This window comes from Peromyscus californicus, unplaced genomic scaffold, assembly GCF_007827085.1.
Source record: "Peromyscus californicus insignis strain IS unplaced genomic scaffold, ASM782708v3 Scaffold_5__1_contigs__length_169319896, whole genome shotgun sequence".
Classification (NCBI taxonomy): Eukaryota; Metazoa; Chordata; class Mammalia; order Rodentia; family Cricetidae; genus Peromyscus; species Peromyscus californicus.
The window spans coordinates 43949873-43976538 of record NW_026294573.1 but is presented as its reverse complement, the minus strand read 5'-3'; the positions used below and the strand labels follow the sequence as shown (position 1 = coordinate 43976538).

The window sequence follows — 26666 nt, the reverse complement described above, 5'->3', positions numbered from 1 at the left end:
CGGTCCAGAGAACCTTGGGAACCACACTCATCCTCCTGTCGTGAAATCAGAACTAGCTGCCATTTTACACCTATCAATATCCTTCCTCGCTAGAGAACATGAACAAAGGTGGAAAAAATAATTGCTGCCGTATACGCCCCTCCCCGCCCATGGCCTGCGCGGCGGCCTGCAGCTTAGTTGGACTGCTCCTGGGAGGAGTGCTGGCTGGGCTCGGTGAGCGCCTCCGCATCCTGATCATCTGTAAAGGACAAAGAACGAGATGAGAAAGAGGTTGAGCCACCAGTCCTCAGATGCAGACTTCCTCCAAGGCCTTCTCTTGTCCCCAGGCTCCTGTGGAGAGTGACTCTGCTTTCATTTGCTGGGCAAGAGACTGGCTTCTGGCCCTGGCCACACGGAACAGCCTTGCGTCCCCCATCCAGCCTGGCTCTTCCTGGCTGGTTTCTCCCAGCTATGAACCTCCACTTGCCCTCTGTCACAGACATCGGTGAACATAAGGGGCAGCTAATTTCCTGAATGCCTTGCTGGCTTCTGACTGTAGTTCATCCTCCGAAGAGTCTCACGAGACAGAGACCGCTATCTGTCCACTTTGGCGGGTGCTGGACCTGAAGCGCCACAGACAGTGTGAGTTTGCCCAAGGTCACATAGTCAGTACAGACAAGACCGAAGTGTGTGCTCAGGCTACCAGCCAGCGAGCTTCAAGTCACACTACGCCAGCCACACGGCAAGTGTGCTGTGGGCTCCACTGTCCTTTTCGGTAAAACTGGATAGCACCAGACTCTGCCTGTCCCTTGGACAGTTTTGATATTTACATTAAAGAGCTTTTTGAATTGTCCAACTTTTCCCAAATCGCAGGAGACCCAGAAGACTGAAAAGACTAAAGCCTCAGAAAGCCTGAGACCAGGCTGGAGAGGCGGCTCAGGGGTTAGCAGCCTTTGCTTCTCTTGTGGATGACCTGAGTTCAGTCCCTAGCGTCTATCTATCTGCGTTGGACCACTAACTGCCTTAAGTCCAGCTCCAGGGGACCCGATGCCCTCTCCTGGCCTCTACAGGCAGCTGCACACATTCGACAAACATACATATTTGTACACACAAATTTAAAAAAAAATCTAAAAAGAAAATAAAAAGAAACATTAAAGCCAAAAGGGCCCTCAAAAAAACAAACAAAAACCAAATGAAGAGGTGGTGTGACAGAGAGATGACTTAGCTCGCAGGGCGCAGAGCTCTCCCCGACCTTCAGTCACACATACACGAAAAAGAGCTAAGTTTTTAAAACTGAGTTTAAAAAAGGAAGAAAGAAACCCCCAGGGCTGGGGAGACAGCTGCGTTGCCGGAGCACGCGCCTTCCAGCATGAGAAGAACCTGAGTGTGCTCCCTGGAAGCCCCGAGAGGCATGCCGGCTAGGAAGGTGGGGACAGCGGGGTCTCCCAGCTCTCTGCAGCCACTCTAGCCTAGTCGGTGAGCTCCAGGCCAATGACAATGAGATGCCCTGTCTCAAAGGAGATGGACCATGTTCCTGAAGGTTATCCTCTGCCCACCACATCCCCCACATATACAAACATACGCATAAAAATAAAATATCAATTTTCTAAAAAAATTACAAAGAAATTGCAGAGTGCTCATAAATCCCAAAGGCCTGCTGACCCTATGAGGGGGGACGGTGTTATGGGGGAGACACCTGAGGCTCCGTGCTCAGGTCTCCCAGGCAGCAATGGCAGAACTGCCAGGCACTCTCTAGCTCCTGTCATCCCATTGGGGAGTGACAACAGTGGTGTCTCCAGAGTGGCTCCTGCTATGGCTGTAGGTCATCAAAAGTCTTTGATCAAAAGTCCGGGAAAGCCGGGCGGTGGTGGCGCACGCCTTTAATCCCAGCACTCGGGAGGCAGAGCCAGGCGGATCTCTGTGAGTTCGAGGCCAGCCTGGTCTACAAAGCGAGTTCCAGGAGAGGCGCAAAGCTACACAGAGAAACCCTGTCTCGAAAAACCAAAAGAAAAAAAAAAAAAAAAAAAAAAAAAAAACAAAAGTCCGGGAACCTCTGATCCACGGAGCACACCTAGAGTCCACTTCTTCCACCCCTTGCCATAGCGCTGTCAGGGGAAGAGTCAGTCCTACGTATGAAGTTAGAGAAGGCCTTCAAAGCCATTCCAACCTCCCCGGGTGCATTTACAGACCATGAGAGGCTACAGGACGGAGCTCAGCCCAAGACCCCTCTCCACCCCCACTTCTCCTCCACAAAGTCTTCCCAGCTCATTGGAGCTGGAGACATTGGTCTCTTACTGGTATCCTCCTTGTCTGTGTCATACAGGATGGTCAGTGAGAAAGACGGGGGAGATGGTGGCGGCGGCGGCGGCGCCAGTAAGTGGAGAGCGGAGAGATAGCCTGACGGGAGGAAGTTGGACTGCTGTGGAGGCTGCGGTGGCGGAGGCGGCAGCGGAGGTGGCGGTGGTGAGCAGTAGGTTGGCTGGAGGTCCCGGGCTGGTTCTGACACCTGCATGGACACAGAGAAGGAGGGACGGAGAGGGAGACAGTGAGCCAGGCAGGCCGATCAATCACATCATTTATTTCTCTAATGGGGCGGGGGAGTTCCCATGGGGGCAGAGACACTTCTGTGTACAGGGCACTTGGGCCAGGGGTGTTCAGCAAACACCTGCTACATGAATGAAGACAAGCAGGGATGCAGCCATATCTTAGCTGAGCCTGGGGACTTTCCCGAAGGGACTTTGGAGACCAGAACTCCCCAGGGTTCAGGGCTTGGAGGAAGGAGGATTGCTCCCTAGGTCTGCCCAACTCCAGGGGCTGGGCACTCTTGGGAAGAGGGGACTAGAGGAGGCACATACAGAAGCACAGAGTAGGCAGGGACAAGGGGAGGTCACTGGGTGTGTGTCAAGCCTGTGGTGAGGGCGGCAGCACATGAGTGAAAATCATCTACTGGCTCTTAGGTTTAATCCAGATGTGGGGGGGGAGTGGAGAGGGTGGGAAGGGGATTGTCAGCATTCTAATTCCAAGTCTCTCCTTGGAACACAGCTTCTGCCTGGGGCCGGTGTGACAGCTCAGCCCCAAACACGGACTGGAATGGCATCCTTAACAAAAGCGTCTGGTGGACCTGTCGTCGGCAGAGCCCTGCCCTGGGTGCCCAGCCCAGGCTTCTGTGTGAGCAGACGGTGTGCTGCAGGTTTCACTGGGCCTCTCTTTGTCTGCAAGCTGGTGACACCTGTTCTCCTGGACTGTAATGGGGGCAAAGGGAGCACCCACATCTTTCAGGCTGGGCAGTAAATGGTGCCATGAGAGTCAAAAGCCAGGTTTTCTCTGCCTCTGAGACACACCTGGGATAGCAGAAAATACCTGGGCTTGAAGCAGGGCATCCCTGAAGGCAAACCAACCAGTGTCCTGAATCCCAAGTCTCATTCACGAGACCTGTGGCATTGGTGCTCAGCAGAATAAAGGCCTTTCTAGCAGCTGTCTGCTGTGAGATGTTCTGTATGTCAAATGTGTTGCTCTGATTGGTTAATAAATAAAACACTGATTGGCCAGTAGCTAGGCAGGAAGTATAGGTGGGACTAACAGAGAGGAGAATTCTGGGAAGAGGAAGGCAGAGGGGGAGACACTGCCAGTCGCCGCCATGACAAGGAAGGTGTAAGGTACCGGTAAGCCACGTGGCAAAGTATAGATTAATAGAAATGGGTTAATTTAAGATATAAAAACAGTTAACAAGAAGCCTGAGCCATTAGGCCTAACAGTTTAAATAATATAAGCGTCTGTGTGTTTATTTTATAAATGGGCTGTTGGACTGCCTGGGCTTGGTAGGACTTGGAAAGAAAACTCTCAAGCTACAGCCGTCTTGCATGAGCCAAATTTCATGGTCACCCCTGGGCTCCCAGTGTCTTTTGGCCTCCAACTTTAAGGAGCGGACACCACAGCTCAGGCCTGGGGGTGCAGACCCACCTGTGTGTGCACTCCTAGAGACACCCCCTTATGACAGCCGGCTCTCGGGGACTGAGGACCAGTGAGAGTGGTGAGGGCAGCTGGGATAAGGACCAACTTGGAAAGGAGTCGGGCTCTGATTTACCAAGCTGCCCCCATGGTAGGGGCTGCACGAGACATGACGGAAGCTTCTTTGTTGAGGGATCCCCAGAGCTGAGGATGCAGCCTGGCCATCCGGTGGGAAGGGCTGGTAGGATGGCATGGGGACGCAGGCAGGGCACTGCTGGAAAGGCTCTCTCTCGGGGTACCCAGCTCCCCCGACACGATCAGAGCTGAATCTCAGAGGATGCCCTGAGAAGACAATGAGAGAGCTGTTAATAACACAGACCTGAGGGATCAGTGCTGTCTCCCGGGGCACGACAAAGTGGCATAACCAACGGAAGGAGCCTCACATCCCACCGCATCCCGGGTTCCATTATACTTCTGTACACGTGTATACAACGTATTGTGATCACGTTCATCCCTCGCCCTCTCCTCGCTGAGGCCGTCGCCATTTGGCCCCTTCCCTACTTCATTGTCTCTGTGTTTTTGTGTGAACCAGTAAGACTAACGAGGGTTACTTACAGGAACGCGGGAGGCCACACCACTGAATAAAAAGTGTTTCTTAGCCGGGCTGTGGTGGCGCACGCCTTTAATCCCAGCACTCAGGAGGCAGAGCCAGGCGGATCTCTGTGAGTTCGAGGCCAGCCTGGTCTACAAAGCGAGTTCCAGGAAAGGCGCAAAGCTACACAGAGAGACCCTGTCTCGAAAAACCAAAAAAAAAAAAAAAAAAGTGTCTCTTCCTGGCTCAGCAACTAGCAATTGCCTCCAGATCCTGGGGGTGGGGGGTTCTCATGAACCTAATCTTAAGCAGGTAGTAGGTGCCGTGAGTTAGTGAGGACAACAGCCAAGTTATGCCCTCCGTGCTCCACCCCTTCCCCAGGTTCTTAGGGTGTAATGGGAGACTTCTTCAGTCAGGTATGTCTGTCTCGCTGTGACCCGGGAGACCGCGATGCCAAGCTTGCCATTCCCTGGGACCCGGTGGAAGTGATACAGGGATCCCATCTAACCTTCCACGGTCACCTATCTCCAGCACTTTGACCACTTAGGAATCTACCGTAACTGCCACCCAACACTAACAGCGAGCCCCATCTTTTAGGGTGAGTTCTGGCACACCTGTGCCGAGACGAGCAGTGCATTCTCAGTTCCCTCCTTGGCGTGGCACGGTGTTGGGGAGGGACACCTGACTCTGGCAGCAGGCTCGGTGTTCCACAGTGCTGGTGCACCAAGGGGGGGGTCTAAGTCTCTGTGTGGTGGTCCTCACTCCATTTCTGTTCCTGTCGTGTGGATGTGAACAGACACCCCGGGTGGTTCCCACTGCAGTCACCGGAACAGCATCCCTCCTGCTCATTTTCAACCTCACCGCCCTTGACTGCCTGGCCACACTTTCACCCGTCCAAAGACCTTTGCAGATGCTGGGTCACAGCTGGCTCACCAATTACCAGACCTCTCTACATTGATTAGCAGGATTCTTTGAAGAGCATTATCCTTCCCACAAGGACAGGATCCCAGAAGGCAAGGAAGGTATGTTAGTCACTGTGGCCAATACCCAGGGCAGTTTAAAGAAGGGATGACTTACTCTGGCTCACAGATTTCTGAAAGTCTGGCACTGAAAGCGCCTTGTCTAAGGTTACACATGAACAGCTTGCTGACTCAGACTTTGGGACACTCATGGGGAGGTGCCAAAACCACATCTACATCTCAAGGGGCATTTTCCAAGAGCCTCAAACTCTCCATTACTTGAAATCGCACTTTAGAGCCTGGAGAGATGGCTCAGCGGTCAAGAGCACTGGCTGCTCTTCCAGAGGACCCAGGCTCAATTCCCAGCACCCACATGACAGCTCACAACTGTCTGTAATTCTAGTTCCAGCGGATCTGACACCCTCACACAGACATACATGCGGGCAAAACACCAATGCACTACAAATCAATTATTAAAAAAAAAAAAAAAGAAAAGAAAAGAGAGAAAGGAAAAGGAAAAAAAATCGTACTTTAAACGTGAAAGCAAGACTGCATAGGAAACAATGTAATTTACGCACAGAGTGAGGCGAGAAAAAAGCCGCAACATCTTGGCCTAGTTGCAGAAACGCTTAATGCCCAACCACATCCGGTGAGACCGAAACCGTGAGCGCAGGTGCACTGGGCCAGACAGCGGTTAGGAGAAACTCGGAGGCTCCGCCAGGCGAGAGCAGGGTGCGCAGGCGCAGTCCAGAGAGCAAATTCAAAAAGCGTCTCCGTGGGGAGAAAAATGGCAAGGGGGGGCGGGGGGGGGGGGGCACGCAGGCGCAGGAGGGCGAGGCTTGGGAGGAGGGGGAGGGGATGAGCAGCCGGCACGGGAGGCCCGGCCTGCCTTCCTTCCCCAGAGGGTCCACAAGACGGCGCCACCGCCAAAGCAGCCCCGCTGCCATTTTTTGCTTGCAAAAAGTACAAAGGGCAAGACAACTGCATCTCAGCCTCCCCGGCCCTGCCCCGTCCACTCTCTCCCACCAGCCTTTTCCCATTGCCCCCAGCAGCCACCCACCCAGATCCCTGTCTGGGGTTACCTGGGGAAGGCGCCTTCCCCACCCCGACCCCCGTCTGGGACGCCAGCTTAGAGCCCGAGGCTGCCGGCCTGACGCAGGCCCCAGGAACCGTCGGCTGCACGAGGCCGGGCTTACCGTAGTCGGTGAACGGCAGTCGGGGCACGGGCCGCAGCGGCAGGCGCGGCTCGGGCCCGCAGGACTCGGGCCTGGGCGGCTGCGGGCTGGCGGGGGGCAGCCACGCGGAGGGACGGTCGTGCGGTCCCCCGGGGCTCCCCAGAGCAGGCTGGAAGGTGCTGGGGCCCGGGCGGCCGCCTGGGACCAGCTGGAAGGCGCTCGGGCCTGGGCTGCAGGCCTGCGGGGGCCTCTCGAGGAAGCAGGTGGCCACGGGGCCTGGCCCTGCGCCTCCCGGAGCCACCCTGGCCTGTGGGCAAAGGCTCGAGCTCGAGGAGGCGGTGGCGGCGGCGGCGGCAGCAGCAGCGGGGGCCGCCACCGGAGCCCCAGGAGGCAGCTGGGGCCCCTGCGTGCCCCCGGTCGCCGCCTGCTCCTCGGTACCTTGTGTCTTGAGCACCTTCTGGGCAGCCATGATCTTCTGGCGCTCGGTGATCAGGTAGCACTTGTCGCAGATGCACTGCTTCCAGCGGCACTTGCCCGCATGGCCCTTGACTGGCACCAGGTAGCCATGGTTCCGGCACCTCGAGCACTTGGGGGTGCGAAGCATCTTGTCGTCCAGCTTGGCAAGCTCCGCTTCCAGACACAGCCACCACCTCCGGAAGCTGCAGAGCAAGTGAAGCAGAAATGAGCGTTGCCCGACAAGTCCCAGGTGCTGGGACATTTGGATACACTTGTAACAAAACCGCGCGCAGAGTGTCTCCGGAACTGCGATGGGGCTCTTGCATTTTCCCCTCTTTTTGGGGGGATGCAAAAGTTGCAGTATTTCTGTGTGTTGGATAGTGGGGTACTGGATAAATTAAAAAATGGAATACTTATTGTATGTATGATGTCATGTGGGTGATTTGAAGTCTTCGGTGCTTGAATTTTCAAATTTTCTGTTCCCGCCAAATTGTAACCGGAAAACAGTTTGAATTTTTTTTTTTTTTTTGAAAAAAGGCGGACTGCTCAACGGTCCAGAGTTTTAAAACTCGTGAGAAACACAGGTGTTATAGTAAACCCGTTCCGTAGGAAAATTCCAGAGGAGGCAATTTCTCTGAAGCTGCTGCGTCTGCCCTCATCTCTCTCCCATTCTTTCAGAATACTCTTCGGAGCTCAGTGCAGTGTGGTGGTTGCTTACAGGCGTGCCCTTACAGAAATTCTGAGGTTTTGAGTCCTGTTAGTGTCAAGACTCGTATCTGAAAAATGTGTGCTTAATAATGTTCTAAAGTAGTCGGGCAGTGGTGGCACATGCCGCGCGCCTTTAATTCCAGCACTCGGGATGCAGAGGCAGAGGTAGGATCTCTGTGAGTCCCAGGCTAGCCTGGTCTACAAAGCGAGTTCCATGACAGCCAGGGCTATTACACAGAGAAAATCTACCTTAAAAAAAAAAAATCTAAAGTAAAAGAAACAAGATATTCTGGAGCTAGTTTGAATTTTTTGGGTTTGGTGTGTTTCCTGTTTTACATGGTGTTGTAATCGTCTTTATAAAGACAAAACTACTTACAAGAATCCTTAGCCACTGCAAACACAACGTTGATGGAGCATGCGTACTGCTTTCAGGAAAGGGGATGATATAAATAAACATCTTCCTGAGACGCAGTCTGACAGTTTGCTTGGCTTGTGACAAAGAATGGATTCAAGTCCATTCGCCCTCAGAGAAGGGAAGTGCCAGCCTTTGCAGCATAATCCCACCCAAAAGACAAAAACAGCAACAGACACACAAAATAAAATAAAAAAAAATCTCCATTTTAAAATCTCTAATAACCCAAACCCACACAATCAGTCATTTAAAAAACAAAACAAAAAAGATCTTAGCATTTGTTTGTTTGTTTGAGACAGGTTCTCACGATATAGCTCTGGCTGTCTAAGAATTCACTATGTAGACCAGGTTGGTCTTGAACTCACATAGGACTCTGCCTACAGAGTCATGGGATTAAAGGCATGTGCCACTACACCCTGACTTTGGCTCATTTTTTTTTCCCCAAAATGGTAACCAAGCCAACTCAGAGGGTCAGCAGACCGGCTGTGTTGACAAGATCAGAACCTAACCACAGAAGTGGGAATGTATGTCACTACACAGTGCAGATTCCCTGAAGCTCCCCCAAAGTCTTAAATTTCTTGAGCCAGAACTCTTTATTTTGGTTTTTTCGAGACAGTTTCTCTGTGTAGTTTTGGTGCCTGTCCTGGATCTCGCTCATGTAGACCAGGCTAGTCTCGAACTCACAGAGATCCGCCCGCCTCTGCCTCCCGAGTGCTGGGATTAAAGGCGTGCGCCACCACCGCCCGGCAGAGCCAGAACTCTTACTCCATGTGTGCGGCATTATTGGTAGGATCTGTGCCAGCTTCGGTCCACAGCGGCCGTCCTGACTCCGGTTGCTGTAGCCTGGAACTTCAGCAGAAATCCCTCTGGGATCTGGGCAGCCTCTGCCCACTTGCCCTCTGGAGAACGCACTGCTGTGACCCTGTGAAAAAGAGCTCAGGTTCCGGGCAGGGGTCCCTGGCCGTGGGATCGGTGGTCAGACAACTTGCCCGCAAGGGCGACTTCAATGTCCTGCCGGTCTGCACGCTTCCAGTTCACCTCCATCACAGCGCTCTCGGCTGGAAGGTGGAAATACCGAAGCGGCAAGATCACTGTCTTTTACAACCACCACTTCAAAGACCTGTCTGCTTTGAGAAGATCTACCCCGGAGACCGCTCACTGGTGCGGAAACTCAGCACCTCAGAGAAGCGCGACTTTGTCTGATGTGGTGGCCGTGGCTGAGCCAGTGAACATGGTAAGTCCCTGACCCAGGTCGGGGAGACCCGGCATTAAGTGGCCAGAGCCTCCTGATGTGAGAGTCTGGACTGTTTTTGTTTGTTTCCGAGACAGGGTTTCTCTGTGTAGCCCTAGCCGTCCTGGAACTCACTTTTTAAACCAGGCTGGCCTCGAACTCACAAGAGATCGGCCTCCTCTGCCTCCCAAATGCCGGGATTAATTAAAGGTGTGTGCCACCACTTCCCGGCGAGTGTGGACTGTTTTAGTTCTCGTGAATTTAGTTATCTCTGTAAAGCGATCCAAAATGTGGAAAGGCTGGCCCAAACTTCCTAGGGGTTTTGTGTGTGCAGGGAATGGAACCAGGGCTCCTGCATGCTAGGCAAGTTATCCAACTATAATGCCACCTTTTCTTTTCTCTTCCTTCCTCCCCTCCCTCCCTCCCTCCTTCCTTCTTTCTTTCTTTGAGGAGACTAGTGAAATTACTCAGGCTGCCCTGGAGCCGGCTCGGTAGCCCAGCTAGGCCCTGAACGTCAGATCCAGCTGACTTAAGCTCCTCTGTACTTTTGATTACAGTCAGGTCCAGCTACAAATATTAATCAGGGACATTAAATTATTTATAATTTGTTTTGATAAAAATCTGCAGCACTCTGGCACTCTTAATGAATGTCATGGCGTGGGGGGGGGAGGCACTAATACCCAAGCTGAAAAGCTTTGGGCAGAATCAGTTCTCTTTAAGGAGATATTTATGCTTGCTAGCTAGTTAACTTCAGTGTAATTTTCATTCCCTGTTCTGAAATATTTCTGGTGGTGGCCGGATGGAGTCGGCCTGGATTTCCCTGAGCCTGATGGCACCGCTCTGGGGGGAGAAGTTGCTGCCTCTTTAAGCTCATTAGACCCTGGAGAGCTGAAAAAGAGTTCAGAAAAATCTTTGCTCACTTGAAAAAAAGTATTCTTCATCTTTGGAAGTGCGTAAGAGCATGTTCCTTGGGTTATTAGTCACTTCGGGAATTTAACAGGTAGCTGGCACCATTTAAAGAGTCTAGGTTTTAGCCAGGCGGTGGTGGCGCACGCCTTTAATCCCAGCACTTGGGAGGCAGAGACAGGTGGATCTCTGGGTTCGAGGCCAGCCTGGTCTACAGAGTGAGTTCCAGGACAGGCTCCAAAACGACACAGAGAAAGCCTGAAAAGAAGAAGAAGAAGGAGGAGGAGGAGGAGGAGGAGGAGGAGGAGGAGGAGGAGGTGGTGGTGGTGGTCATCGTCTAGGTGTCTAGGTTTGTCTGCCCAGCTCTACCACCTAATCTGTTCATCTCAGATTTTAAAAACAGGCCCCTTAGATAAAGGGTAGGAACTCTTTCTTCAATGCCACCCAATTTCAAACTGTCCAATTTTTTTCACTAACCTTGTTATTTAAAAATAATACCTAAAAATAATCATTTCAGGAGCTCTGGTATCAAGAACTGGGTAGGGCATTCCGAGGCTGGATGCCTGTGACCATGCATCCTTCACAGAGTGTGGGTACTAGTCCTGGGGGTTCATCCTCACATACCAGGCCAAAAAAAAAGCTTTGGGGACCATCCATGATGGTGACAGGAGTGGTCCCCTGGCTTTTTGTCCCTAGGTTTAGTTGCTGGGGGAATCCCGATGGCAAAGCTGCCTCCCAAACCAGCCAGACTATAGCAAGTTACAGCCTTCAGAGCTCTGTGTGATGCTGGATCCAGAAAGCCAGGTGGATTGTACTTTGAGGAAGGCGACATTATCTGTATGACTCATTCAAGTGATACCAACTGATGGAAGGGGGCCCGCAAAGGCAGGGCTCAGCTAATTCCAAGCAGCGTGGCTGAGCAGGCAGAATCCACCGACCACCAGCTGCCTGGCGCTCCAACGTGAGGCAGTTGGAGCTAGATGACTGCTTGTTTGGACAGCCCAGTGGGTGTTAATGGCTTACACAAAGCTGGAAGCTTTGTACTGGAGTTGCCGTGGTCAGCACACAGACATAGCAGAAGTACTGTTTACAGAGCCAAACAGTGAACAAAACAAACAGAATGAGTGCGGAGACATGGCTTTTCATGCTGATGCCCAGAAGGTTGTACAGACACTGTCCAGTCGCTCCTGGCAAAAGGTGAGAACAGACTTAAGAGACAACAGGAAGAAGCTGGTCCCCGCCATGGCCACTAATGCTGAATGTGCATGGCTCCTGGAAAGGGACAGGAAACAGATCTGATTGGAGTACTATGCTCAGGGCCACTTTATAACAAAAACGTTTTGATTTATGTGTATGTGTACGTCGTGTGTGTGTGTGTGTGTGTGTGTGTGTGTGTGTGTGTGTGTGTGTGTGTAAGCCAGAGGTAGACACTAGGTATCTCCCTCCATCACTGACCACCTTGTTCTTTGAGACGGTCTCTCGCTGAACCTGGAGCTAACTAATTCATCCAGACTATCTGGCCAGCAAGCTCCAGGGATCTTCCCATCTTTGTCTCCTGAGCCCTGGGATCAAGGCATGTGCACTTAGCTTTTTACAAGAGTGCTGAGCATCCAAACTCAGCGCTCACACTTGCTCGGCAAGCACTATCCTGGAGAGTCACCTCCCCAGCCAGCCCATCCCACCCCAGCAAGATTATCTTGATGGAGAAGACTTGGATCCATTTCTCTCTGGAGTTGCAAAAAGACCCATTTCTTTGCTTTAGCCATCCCCAAACCTTGTTTCCCTCCACAAGAACACTGGTAATGTAATCTGTGTGAGCAGGGCCGTGTCGCACTGAGCCTGAGTAGAACACCTAAGGGAATAGCTCTCGCTCTTGGTTAGCCAAAAAGTGACAGGATAATTTTCTGTATAAAATAATTTGTGTTCACCAGACTAGGCTGCAAAGAAATTGTTTCTATTTATCAAGCTACAGAAATTTGAAGAATTCTTTTTCCTGTTAAAAACATCAAACGTGGCCGGGCAGTGGTGGCGCACACCTTTAATCCCAGCACTCGGGAGGCAGAGGCAGGCAGATCTCTATGAGTTCGAGGCCAGCCTGGTCTACAAAGTGAGTTCCAGGAAAGGCACAAAGCTACACAGAGAAACTCTATCTTGAAAAACAAACAAACAAACAAACAAACAAAAACAAACAAACAAACGTAAAGTTCTGTGCCTCAAGGTTTGGGATAATTTGAATGGGTTTTTATTATTGTAATAATAACCCAAAATATTTAACAGAAAATTCTTAGCTATTCTGACAAAATAAAGATTTTAAGAGTCTTTTCAATATCATAATTTCAGTAGGTATTTTCAAAAATTCTGGGGCAAAGGCTAGGGGTCAGTGGTACACAGGGCGCTCGTCTAGCACATGTGAGGTCCTGGGATCAGCTCCCAGCACTTATATATTTTATTATATGTATAACATATCATAATTTTATTTTATTACATATATATTAAAGCCCTTGTTACATATATATTAAAGCCTTGCCTGCAATTTCATGAGGATTGCTGCAAGTCTGAGGCCAGCCTAATCTACATAGCAAGTTCCACACCAGCCAGAACTACACAGCAAGACCCTGACTCAAGCCCCACCACATACACACACACACACACACACACACACACACACACACACACACACACACAAAGTTGGGTATGGTAGCACATGCCTTTATTCCCAGTACTCAGGAGGAAGAGGCAGGTGGATCTCTGTGAGTTTCCAGCCTGGTCTATAGAGTGAGTTCCAGGATAGCTAGGGCTGTTACACAGAGAAGCCCTGTCATGAAAAACCAATAAAAAAAAAGTCTGGGACATAAACTGCATTATTACATTATTATTAGTATTATTAGTATTATTACATTATTATACCATAGACGACTGCAAGGTTAAATTTTGCATTATCAAATTTATGTCTGAACATCAGGCAATGGTGGACAATTGGGCCTAAAAAAGTGCTTATTCACATTTCACACCTGACCACCCAAGCTTTCTTCCTGTTCTCATTAATAATTTAAGGGAAAATCCTATTCAAAGCAAGCTGTTTGAGTTAACATATTTTAGTCTTGTTAAATACAAAATGCTTCCATGTTCACTTCACAGCTGGAAGGGCAAAATATACCCAAGGTGATAGGAATTTGCATAGTGCTTTGAAAATATTAGTAAAGAACTTTATATCTTTTAAATCAGTAGTCACATGATACGATGCAGAAACCCTGGGGTTGTAGAATAAACAAATCTCAGAAGTTTACCCTCACACAAGTCTCAATTTGTGAAGGTAAATTTCAATGGTGGTTTATTTATTTTCTTCTTGGAAACTCAGGCAAACTGACAGCTTTGTGTATTTATGTTGAGAGCTGATTGCCTCTCAGGCTGCTGCTTTTAAGAAATATAGCACATTTCTTTAACTTGTTATTTAAAAAGACACTGATGTGATATAAAAGAGGGAACCTGGATGTCAAGGAAGGACAGCTTGGTGGGTTCAAGGTGGGCCGCTCTCCCTATGTTTAGACAGTATTTTTTTTCTCCTACTCTGATGGTTTTGTCTATTTTTGAAATTTTTAATTAGCATATATTCATTGAACAAAACGATGGGTTTCATTTTATCTTCATACATGTACAACGTGTATTTAGCGCATATTCAGTCCCATTACTATCTCTTGTCTCACCCACCCTGTCCTTTTCCTCCTTTGAAATATTCCTTCTTATACTTTCATGTCAGATATATTTTTAAGGATAATTTTTAGTTTTTGAGGTTATAATAATCATTTGTCCCCTTCTCTTTCTTCTGTGCAAGCTCTTCTATATTGTCCACAACCTTGCTCTCTTTTCAAATTCATGGCCTGTTTTGTTTTGGTTTGGTTTGGTTTTTTGGTTTTATTGTTGTTTTTTTTTCCAAGACAGGGCTCTGTGTAGCTTCCCTGGCTGTCCTGGAACTCACTCTGTAGACCAGTGCCCCCCCCTCCCCCAGTGCTGGGATTAAAGATGTGTGTACGTCACCACTCCTTTAACAGCTTATTTTTTAGTTGTTGTTGTTGTTGGTGGTGGTGGTGGTGGTGTGTGTGTGTGTGTGTATCCCCAAATATAAAAATACAACCTACTCAGTCCATATAATGTTACTTGTATATATGTTTTCAGGGCTGACTATTTGGCATTGGCTAACCAATCAACATGCTCTTCCCTGGGGAAGACTGTTTCTCCCGCTCTCAGGGTTCCTTAGTTGTCTGTAGTTCTTTGTCTAGGGTTGAGGCCTTGTGAATGTCATATATTTTTAATATATATATTTTTTAAATAAGAGGAATGTGACGTTTGTCTGAATCCGGCTTATCTTGCTTAGTGATGATCTCTCTCCAGTTCCGTGATATGACAGTGGAAAGGGGACTGTGCTAGTTAGTTTTACATCAGCTTGTCAACTTAACACGACCTAGAGTCACTGTGGAGAGAGAACCTCTACTGAGGAAGTGCCCAAACCAAACTGGCCTAGGGGCAAGCCTGTGGTACATTTTCTTGGTTGCTGATTGATGTGCGAGGCCCCAGCTCACTGTGGGTGGTGCCATCCTGGACAGGTGGTCCTGGGTGCAATAAGAAAGCAGGATGAGCAGGCTGTGAGGGCAAGCCAGGAAGCAGCTTCCTCCATGATCTCTGCAGAGTTCCTGTCCTGGCTTCCCTCAGTGATGGACTTAGAATTTGTAAGGTGAAATAAACCCTTTCCTCCCCAGTCTTGTGTTTTTTGTTTTTTGTTTTTGTTCTCGTGTGTGTGTGTGTGTGTGTGTGTGTGTGTGTGTGTGTGTGTGTGTGTGTGTGTGTGTCTGTCTGTCTGTCTGTCTGCCTGCCTGCCTGTCTATCTGTGTGTGTTGGTTGCTTTTTTGTTCTTGTTTTTATTTTGTCATGGTGTTTTATCGTACCAAGAGAAACCTTAACTAGGGCGGGAGCCAAATGAGCCAAGAATGGGGTCAAGAAGGAAGGAAGGAGGGAAAAGAGAGGGTAAGAGAGAAAACAATTCTATTTTTTTGTTTTGTTTTTTTTAGTACTTTTTTTTTTTTGGTTTTTCGAGACAGGGTTTCTCTGTGTAGCTTTGCGCCTTTCCTGGAACTCACTTGGTAGCCCAGGCTGGCCTCGAACTCACAGAGATCCGCCTGACTCTGCCTCTCGAGTGCTGGGATTAAAGGCATGCGCCACCACCGCCCGGCTGTTTTGTTTTTTTGAGACAGGGTTTCTCTGTGTAGCTTTGTGCCTTTCCTGGATCTCACTCTGTAGACCAGGCTGGCCTCGAACTCACAGAGATCCGCCTGCCTCTCCTCCTGAGTGCTGGGATTAAAGGCATGCACCACCACCACCTGGCTGAGAGAAAACAATTCTAAGCTTAACTGTGTGTGGGAGAGAGATGTGAAAGCACAGAGGTGATCTGGGGGGAGGAAGGAGAACAGACGGAGGGGAAGGCAAGGCTGGATGGAGGTAATGGGGTGAATATAAGCAAAAGTGCAATGATGTGCATACATGGACATGTCATAGCGAAACCAATTATTTTGTCTGCTGACTAAACAAATTTAACTACAAATGGGGGAAAGCCATTGCATGCACTTACATGCCTTGCATGCACACACACATTCACACACACTAAATTTTCTTTATCCATGCATCTGTTACCAGACAGCTAGGGTGATTCCATCACTTGACTGTTGTGGGTAGTGTTGTAATAAACACTGATATGCTGATACCTCTGCTGAGTGCTGACTTAGGTCCCTGGGGGTATATACCTAGGAGGAGTGTAACTTGATCACGTGGCAATTCTACGGTCAACTTTTTTTTTTGTACTTGAAATTTTGGGGGAGGGGGGTAATGAAGGGCAAGGGTCGAGGGAAAGAGAGCTTGGGGGAGCGGGAGATCCCAGCTGGATCAAGAACAGAGAGGGAGAACAAGGAATAGGAGACCATGGTAAATGAAGACCACATGAGAATAGGAAGAAGCAAAGTGCTAGAGAGGCCCACAGAAATCCACAAAGATACCCCCACAACAGACTGCTGGCAGAGGTCGAGAGACAGCCTGAACTGACCTACTCTGGTGATGGGATGGCCAAACACCCTAATTGTCGTTCTAGAAACCCCATCCAATGACGGTCAACTTTTTAAAGAACCTTCCCACTCATTCCCACAGTGACTGCACCACACTCCATTCCTACCAGCAGTGTGCAGGACTCTCCCCCTTCCTCACCAGCGTTCTCTATCTTTTTCCTTTCAAAAAACTTCTTACAATTTTTTTTTTTTTTTTTGTGTGTGTGTGTGTGTGTGTGTGTGTGTGTGTGTGTGTGTGTGTGCATGCATCACAGTGCATGTGTGGGGGTCAGGTGACAAGTCGAGATAGTTCATTCCTTCTGCCCTGAAGGCCGAATGAATAATCAGGCTTTGCAGCAAGTGTCTTTTCCTGCTGAGCCATGGAGGGAGCCCTGGTGTGTTTTTCCATGAGAGCATTCTGACTGGGATAACGTAGGATCTCAATGTCTTTTTGATTTGCATTTTTCTGATGGATAAAGATGTCAAACATTTTTTCACATATTTATTGGCTCTTTGTGTTCTTTGGAGGCCTGTCCAATTCATTTGCCTGTTTATTGATTGGATTATTGGGGGGGGGGGTAAATTAATCTCCTGCTTAGGACATTTTTGTTTAAGCAAGTCTGTCCCCATCGACAGAGACAGTCACAAAATGACAAGTTTCAGTTGCCAAGGCATCTCCCCTTTGCCTAATTAACCACAAAGGGGTGATCATACCTGACTCCCAACTTCAGATATGGCCCCTTTCCTCCCAGGATCCCTGGTTTCCTAATCCTGCCTCTCATGGGTTAATATGATTGCTCTTGGTACTGTTTAATTCATATTCATTGTAAAGAGTCTTGCATTATATAGTACGCACGGGCATCATTTATAGTCATTAAATGTCCCGTGCTCTGGAACGCCTCCTAACTGGAAGCTTCCCGCCTGCAGCGTCCTTCCCCTGGCAGCTGTAACCCAGATTCTGCTCTCCTCCTATCTCCAAGCTCTCTCTACTGAGCAGTGGGGCTTTATTGAAGTTTTCACTGAGAAGGTGGAGGAAAGGGCTTACATCTCTAGACGATGTTTGAAAATCCTGCCTCAGCACTTCAGTTCCTCACAATCTCCCCTGCCAGGCCCCACCCACCAGATGTAACTGGATCTTCTTTGCCTGCTCCAATTCCCAGCCTCTCCTGTTCCTTTCTTTTTTGATTTTTTTTTCTTGTCAGTCTCTTTAGGAAGGACTTTAGCTGTCTTTTCTTTATGCTCAGCAAATACTAGACACTCAGAAAATTGTTGTGAGCCTGGCAGTGGTGGCACACGCCTTTAATCCCAGCACTCGGGAGGCAAAGTCAGGTGGAACTTTGTGAGTTCGAGGCCAGCCTGGTCTACAGAATGAGTTCCAGGACAGCCAGAGCTACATAGTGAGACCCTGTCTTCAAAAAGAAAAAGCAAAAAACAAAGGCATCGTGAGAACCCACAGTAAGATAGAGGCCACCAAGGGACAAGAGGCCTTTGAATGAGCTGACACACATGTACACACACCTGCATGCACATACACGTGTACACACACCTGCAAGCACATATACATGTACACACACCTGCATGCACACACATATGTACACACACACGTACACACACCTGCATGCACATACACATATACACACACCTGCAAGCACACATACATGTACACACACCTGCACACACACATACACGCACACATACCTGCATGCATATACACATACATGTACACACACCTGCACGCACACACACATGTACACACACCTGCATGCACACACATGCATACATACACCTGCATGCACACACGTACATACACCTGCATGCACACACATATGTACACACACACACGTACACACACCTGCATGCACATGCACATGTACACACACCTGCAAGCACACATACATGTACACATACCTGCACACACACACACACACACACACACACACACACACACACACGCACACATACCTGCATGCATACACACATGCACACCAAGTACAACACACATACAGCATGCACACAAATGAAAAGGGGAAAATCAGTCTTCCTCTCTCTGTGAGTGTTGCTTGTTTGGCCTCTTAGATAAAAACAAAACAAAATAAAACAAAACAACTCCCTCAAATTCTGCTTCTATGAGAATGGCAACATCCAGGGTCTGGAGAGATGGCTCAGCAGTTAGGAGCACGTACTACTCTCGTAGGGGACCCACGTCAGTTCAGGCACATCTACCTGTAACTCCAGCACCAGACATGCAACAACACTTTCTGGCCTCTGTGAACACCTGCACACATGTACCACACCCACACACGGATACACCCATAATTTTATAAATAAAATAAATCTTGAAAAAAAGAACTTCTCCCTCAGACCACTCGCATTTGGTCTCCAGAACCCATGTAAAGGAGATAAATGCTCCCCCAGGGTCATCTTCTGGCCTCCACGGTGAGCTGAGGCACAACCCCCTGCCATCATGTGTATTTACACACTTGCACAAGCGTATACACACACACAGACACACACAAATACTAACAATACAATTTTTTTTAAAGTTTTAAAAAGAATTTACCTTCCAAGAGTCCATTTCTTTTATGTCACAGAGTTAACTCTAGATTGTAAAAGAAAACAAATAGAAAGAAATACTAAAGACAATGGCATGAGACGAGACCCTGGTCGGCAGGCATGGACTGTGCTGCCTAGGCCAAGTCACTTGACTCCTCTGAGCTCCAGTCATATAGTAATTCCTGCTTAATGTATACAAATCCTACACGGTCCCACATTTACCCCACTAGTGACATTAATATTAATGAATGCTTATATTTTTGCGTGCATGACTCCATGTACATCATATACTATATCTTTACGGGAAGTTCTTCTGTGTTGTCCGTTTGACAGTGAACACCAATGCATGTCATTAGGACAATCCCTGCCCGAGGTTTACAGTGATGGGAGCAATGTGAATAACCTCTAAGTCTGTTCTAACCACTACTCTATATTGCTCCCATTTAGTTATTTCATGTACTTGAACTATGATCTGAGGTCTGTGGTTCTCACGGGGCAGAGATAATGGAATGATGCCCACCATGGTATCTGGCACCTGGTCTGGGCATAGCATCCGTGACATGGCATCATAGAGAGGGGAGGGGCCAAGGGAAGGGTGGTAAGGAGGGAGTTGTAGCTGTCACCTCCAATCACAAGACTGCAATAGGCTACATTGGTTTTCCGGGCGCCGTCAGGACTCTGCCAAGCTGCCATTCTGTGTCCCTGTCCCCTCTTTGTGACCTATGAGCCCTGAAAGGCTAGTTTAAATTGAGAGATGCTGGAAGTATAAAATACATACCAGATTTCAAAGACAGTGTATGAAAAAAAAAGAGAAGAATGCCAATAGCTCTAAAGTTTTGCATCGAGTACATATTGGAACAGTTAAGTCCTCCTTCCTTATGACTCTCCACTGTTCTGATGTGGCTGCCCGAGGATCTGAAATTACATGTGTCTCTTGCATCCTTCTACTGAACAGTGCTGTTCCAATGTGTCTGTTCAGTCCTCTGCCCACCAAAGACCAGATTTCAACGGCAGCTCAGACCCAAGTTGTTCCAGAACCTTTGTGTGGAGCACAGCATTGCCACACAGCCCTCTGTGGTGTGGCTAGGTCACTGGTGTGGATCTCTGTCTTTTCCAATAGCCCTCTGTGGTGTGGCTGGGTCACTGGTGTGGATCTCTGTCTTTTCCAATAGCCCTCTGTGGTGTGGCTGGGTCACCCTGGTGTGGATCTCTGTCTTTTCCACACAGCCCTCTGTGGTATGGCTGGGTCACTGGTGTGGATCTCTGTCTTTTCCACACAGCCCTCTGTGGTGTGGCTGGGTCACTGGTGTGGATCTCTGTCTTTTCCACACAGCCCTCTGTGGTGTGGCTGGGCCATCCTGGTATGGATCTCTGTATTTTCCACTTACTCCTCTGTCATGTGGCTGGGTCACCCTGGTGAGGATCTCTGTCTTTTCCACACAGTCCTCTGTCATGTGGCTGGGTCACTGGTGTGGATCTCTGTCTTGGCCACTTAGGACTTAATTTTTTTGTTTGCATGTGTACGTGTGCACATACATGTAGAGGCCAGAGATTGGCACTGGATGCCTATGTCTATCACTCTCCATGTTATGTTTTTGAGTCTGTCTCTCACTGAACCTGGAACCCACCCATTCACTAGGCTGCCAGCTCCAGGGACCCTCCCTCCATCTCTGCTTTCCCGGCACTGAGACTGCAGCCACATGGGTGCTGGGATTTGAACTCAAGTCTTCATGCTTAGGTGACAGGCGCTTTTCTGACTGCGTCACCTCCCCAGCCCCCAGACCTTTTAAATGTGATCAATACACTGTCTCCTGCCCTAGAACAAGAAATATTTACCTATTAGAAGACGCCAACTAGGAGAATCTAATAAAACTCATTTGCACTTTGAAATCTCATACACACTGATGTTATTTTTACAGGAATATTTCCATATTTATCTTGTTACGTATAAAAGACCAATAAAAACTGTGCAAACCAAAAAAGACAGAAGGCTACCATTATTTCCCAGGTCATAGCACGCCTGTGATACACAACCCATCACACTGGCCCAGGAGCCCCACCAGAAGGCATGAGGTCATTACGCCCTTACTGTTTGACTAATGAAGTCTCTGGGACATTTAATACCATTAAGAACTCTGGAAACTTAGTTTTAAAAGTATTTGACTAATGTCTTCTTTCTCCCTGAACCTACTGTAGGTAAACAATGACTCCCACCAGGAACACTGAAACTTCTTTTCACAAACAATTGCTCCCACAGAAAGGTGGGAAGACGTGTTGGGAACGGCTTTCTTCAGAGCATAAAGCAATTACGGCCTCCCTCACCATTTCCTTTAAACATGCCTTAACTTAGTTGATCAGTGAGGGGGTTGTCACTTTCTCCTCTTTAACTTGCCGGTTAAATCAGAAATATTTATTTTAAGAAACAGTTTAAGGAACGCTGTAATTCTCAATCTGTCAGAGTTTTTACAAATAAACCCAAGATGAATGCCTATCATTGTTTCCAACCTAGTCAAGCAAATGGGGGTAGAGATACACAGTTCGTCAGAGTAATTAGTTGATTGGGGCTGAATAACTCTAAGAATAAACATTTGAGCCCTTGGCACCTCAGGACTCCTCTGGAATGAGAAGGATTACGAATTAAACGTACAAGACAGAGGATGGCTCAGATACAGTTAACATCATGGAAAGCATATGGGACACATTAGATAAGCTAGAGACGGCTGTGGCTTACGGTTTGCCCATCTTTCACCAGAGGCTTATGAAAGCTGTATCACTCTGGTGTGAAGAGGAGGGTGGGATGCAAGGAAGTGAGTAAGAAGAATGGGCTAGCGGTGACAGCGGTCCCTACTGCCCAAGAGCCACCTTCCTTCCCTGGAGGGAAGTTCCAGGGTGCTCAGAGACACAGTAGCCCGGTAGCTGGGAGAAACAAGGGATGCTCCCTGACATCCTGCAACACTGCAAGTGTTGTGCGCACTTAATCTAATAATATAAAGTTCATTACAAATTCAAGGAAGAGTAGGATGTGTTTTCACAGATGGAGAAATCCAGGTTCAAAAAAGTTAGATAACCTTTTCCGATGCTAGAAGAGGAACCACCCAGGGTTCAGACCTAGAAGTGGGCTTCTTCAGCCTCATGTTCTCCGAGCTGACCTAGGAATGGGCTTCTTCAGCCTCATGTTCTCCCAGCTGACCTAGGAGTGGGCTTCTTCAGCTTCATGCTCTCCCAGCTGACCTAGGAGTGGGTTTCTTCAGTCTCATGCTCTCCCAGATGACCTAGGAGTGGGTTTCTTCAGCCTCATGCTCTCCGAGCTGACCTAGCAGTGGGTTTCTTCGGTCTCACGCTCTCCCAGCTCATAGGAAAGGGCTTCTTTGGCTTCGTGCTCTCCCAGCTGAGCTATTCTGGTAGCTGTAATGGGGCAGCATCTACCAAAACACGCTTCTAGTAGTCAGAAACCCAGGGCTCAGACTCCCAAACATGTGATGTCCGACTCTCCTGACTTGCCTGGACCAAGAGAGTTTTGGGGACACTGAACCTTCAAAAGTAATACTGGGAACCTTCTGAGGGTAACTGTTGCTAGACCCCGGCTGAACAAAGCACCGGGGTGGAAGGTTCTGTTGAGGAACAAGAGGACGCCCCCCTGCCTGCCCTGTCCTCTGTTTCCAGGCGGCAGTCATGAGTCATCGAGTCATCGATGGCCCACTTGTCTTATGTCTTGACACATCCTGGGGCATTGTCATAGAAGTTCACATCTCCAGCAGTGTGAATTCCTCAGTTCCTGTCCCAACCGTCAGTCAGTAGGAATTTAGCTAACCGGAGCGTCCACTCTAGTGGAAGAGCTGAGCCTGGGGCATTACAGGAACACAGGCTTTCTCTGGAAGCGGGGTAGGAAAGGGGCAGCAGAGGCAGCCAGCCAGTGCTGGCAGAGTGCTTGTTAATGGCGGGGGCCCTGAGCTCCATACTTGAAGCACATTATCTCACACTTGTGTGCACATTCTCTCAACCCTAAAAGGTAGTTATTGTGAACACAAATTACAGGTCTAAAGAAGAAAAAAATAAATAAACCCAGAAAGAAGCTAAATAACATGTCTAAGGCCACACAGATAGAAAAATGAAAATGCAAGACTCTATTTATTTCTGTCCAAAGCTATGTGACTTTTTCTGCTATATCATAGTGTCTGGCTGTGACATTCTGAAGTGATACATAGCTGACCTTCTTTCTGGCTCCTGGCACAGGGTCGCTAAAGCCCCCTTTTAAAGGTTTATTTTTTGTTACGTGCATGTGTGTGGATATATGCATGTGGCTGCAGATGCCTACAGGGAAGGCAGCAGATTCCCCCTGCAGCTGGAATTATAGGTGGTTGTAAGGCACCTGACATGGGTGCTGGAAACCAAACTCAGGTCCTCTGCAACACCAGAGTGTACTGTTAGCCACTGAGACATTTCTCCAACCCAGAACACTTTTTTTAAGTGATATGGTGATAGGAGCATCTTTTGTTATATTTAGCCTTAATCCCCAGTGAGTAGGGGGTTGTGAAAACCCCTGATTTATAATCAGTAGGTCAGAAGTATTAGGAGACCTGGGACTAGTGGTTGATGACTGAAATGGATACAGTCTTAGGAGACTGAGCCTTTAACCTATGCGGTCTAATACTAACCCCAAGTAATTAGTGTCACATAGGATTAAAACCTTGGATGTCTTAAGGCTGGAGAGATGGCTTGGCTGTTAGGAACTACTCAGAGGATCCAGGTTTATTCATCCACAGGTATATATGTGGCTCACATATATGCATGCAGGGAAAACATGTACATACATAAAGATAAATCTCTAACAATATTTTAAAATATTTGCTGTGGGATGGTCTTTCTATATGCTATGAATATGTATTGCTCTCATTGGTTGATAAATAAAGCTGTTTTGGCCTATCACCAGGCACAATAAGGCTGGGTGGGAAAGCCAAACAGAGATATAGGGAGAAGGAAGGGCAGAGTTGAGAAAGACTAGATCCAGACACCCAAGGAACAAGATGTCAGAGAACCAGTAAGCCACAGGCCACATGGCAATGCATAGATTAATAGAAATGAGTTAATTTAAGAGGAAGAGCCTGAGTAACAAGCCTGAGCTACCAGGTAAGCATTTATAAGTAATATTAAACCTCTGAGTGGTTATTCAGGAACTGGCAGGTGGGAGAGAACCATTCATTTACAAACATTGGATGTGATGTTGGTGTAAGAGTGAGTAGATCCATTGTTAGCATCTTCATTGCCCACTAAACCCAACTTGGAATCACCAGGAAACACAATTCTGGGTGTTTGAGTTTCCGTGGAGGTTTAACTGAGAAAAGACTCCCTCAATGTAGATGACATATCCCATGGGCTGTGGTCTCAGACTGTATTAAAAAACAGAAAAAGAATGAAGCCACTGTAAACAAAAACATTGATGGAGCATTTATCCTTCTTTTGGAAAAGGGGGTAATATAAATAAACAACTTCAAGAACTTTCCTGAAGCCAGCGATGGTAGCACACACCTTCAATCCCAGCACTCAGGAGGCAGAGGCAGGCGGATCTCTGTGAGTTCAAGGCCAGCCTGGTCTACAGAGTGAGTTCCAGGTCAGTGAGGGCTACACAGAGAAACCCTGTCTCGAAAAACCAAAAACCAAAACCAAAACAAAAGATTCTTCCTGAGACATCTGCTGATCGACGGTGGAGCACACAGCAAGGTGTGTGCAGACCTAGCTTAGGGTGGCTTGCACCTCCAGGATGTCATCTACACCCAGAAACTGCAGATATTACAAGGAGCCACAGTCTGACAGTTTGCTTGGCTTGTGACAAAGAATGGATTCAAGTCCGTTTGCTCTCAGAGAAGGGAAGTGCTAACCTTGCAGCATAATTATCCCACCCAAAAGACAAAACCAGCAAAACACACACACACACACACACACACACACACACACACACACACACACACACACAAAAATCTACATTAAAAAAATCTAGTAACCCAGACAAGCAGTGGTGACTCAAGCCTTTAATCCCAGCACTCAGGAGGCAGAGGCAGGCAGATCTCTGAGTTTAAGGCCAGTCTGGTCTACAGAGCAAGTTCCAGAGCCAGGGCTACACAGAGAAACCCTGTCTGGGAAAGAAAAGACGAAGCCAGCTGTATTAGCTTCATTTCTGTTACAGTGATAAAATACCCCGACAAAAATAACTATAGAGGAAAAATGGTTTATTTGGCTTACAAGACTGAGTTACAATCCATCGTTGCAGGGAATTCAAGATAGCAGGAACCTGAAGTACACCGGTTCTATCCACAGTCAGAAGTAGGGAGAATGAATGTGTGCAAGCTTGCCTTCAGCTCACTTTCTCCGCTCTTGTACAGTTCAGGATTCAAATGCAGGGAATGGTACTGCCCACAGTGGAGGAGTCTTTCCGCATCAACTGATGCCGTCCAGACAACCCCCACAGACATACCAGAGGCCAACCTGGTCTAGACAGTCCCACACTGAAGATCTCTTCCCAAGTGAGCCTCGACTATCAACGTGGCTGGAGAGATGGCGCTGTGGTCAAGAGCCCTGGCTGCTCTGTAGAAGGCCCTGTTAACCTCAGTGCTGGAGGACTGCCACTCTCTTCTGGCCTCAGAGGATACTGCATGCGTGTGGTATACAGACATACACTCAGGCAAAACACCCATAACACATAAAATAAAGCAAAATCTAAAATACTCATAATCACCAGACTTCACCTCTGTCTGCTTCCTGACTATAGATGCAGTGTGACCAGCCACCTCCTGCTGATGCTCCTGGCCTCCTGTCATGATGAGTGGCTTCCTTCTCAAACCGTAAGTCCAAAAATATCCTTCTTCCCCCAAGTTGTTTCTGTCGGGTATTTTTGTCCACAAAATGAAAAAAGTAGCTAAAACATTGGTGTTGAAACAGAGCAGGCATCATTCTGACAGTCTCAAACCATACACATTGCTCCCAGAAAGATGGCTCAGCGAGCAGATGTGTTTGCTGCCAAGAATTGATGAGCTGAGTTTGATCCCTGAGACCTACACACGACTGTCCACCACGGCTCATGTTTCCCGGCACCTCTCTCTCTCTCTCTCTCTCTCTCACACACACACACATACACACACACACACACACACACACACACACACACACACACACACACGCATGCATGTATGCCTGTACATACATGTGCACATAAAATAAGTAAATTTAATAAGAACAAGTATAAAAAGAAATGTAAATAGAAATAGATCCCAGTATCAATGCACAGTTGCCTCCCCATTTTCTAAGAGCTTAAATTCATTAATTTGAATGTCTTTCATGTGTTTCCATATTTTTAAAAAAAGTTTTACCTTAATTTGGGTAACATAGGCCTTCACAATGGAGGATTAAATTACCTACTTAAGTTCACTGTATTAATGAAAACCTATTGAGTGAATGAATACCAAGTCGGGGGGGGGGGGGCGGTGGAAGAAAGTCTAGCTTTGTTGGGAGGAGAGGTCTGCTTACCTGGTCACTTCTTGTCTGTAAGAACACAGGACAGTGTGACAGGTTGTGACGGGTTAACGTTGTGACTGCAGGGGTGATTTCATGCTATACGCCAAATGCTACCAAAGCACATCTGCTTCCCCAGAGCTTCCTTTGTTCTCCAA

The 26666-nt window shown here is 48.1% G+C and overlaps 1 protein-coding gene and 1 pseudogene across 1 annotated transcript; one reads left to right on the top strand and one right to left on the bottom strand.

The window, feature by feature from the left end:
* Dmrtb1 (DMRT like family B with proline rich C-terminal 1) lies at nucleotides 1-26666 on the bottom strand. Its single transcript, XM_052718352.1, has 5 exons — nucleotides 26524-26666; nucleotides 6675-7312; nucleotides 4064-4269; nucleotides 2275-2485; nucleotides 1-238 (listed from the first exon to the last, which is right to left on the bottom strand). The coding sequence occupies exons 2-5, from the start codon at nucleotides 7255-7257 to the stop codon at nucleotides 174-176; spliced, it is 1065 nt and encodes a 354-aa protein (XP_052574312.1). The 5' UTR covers nucleotides 7258-7312; nucleotides 26524-26666; the 3' UTR covers nucleotides 1-173.
* LOC128096977 (osteoclast-stimulating factor 1-like) lies at nucleotides 11086-25445 on the top strand (annotated as a pseudogene).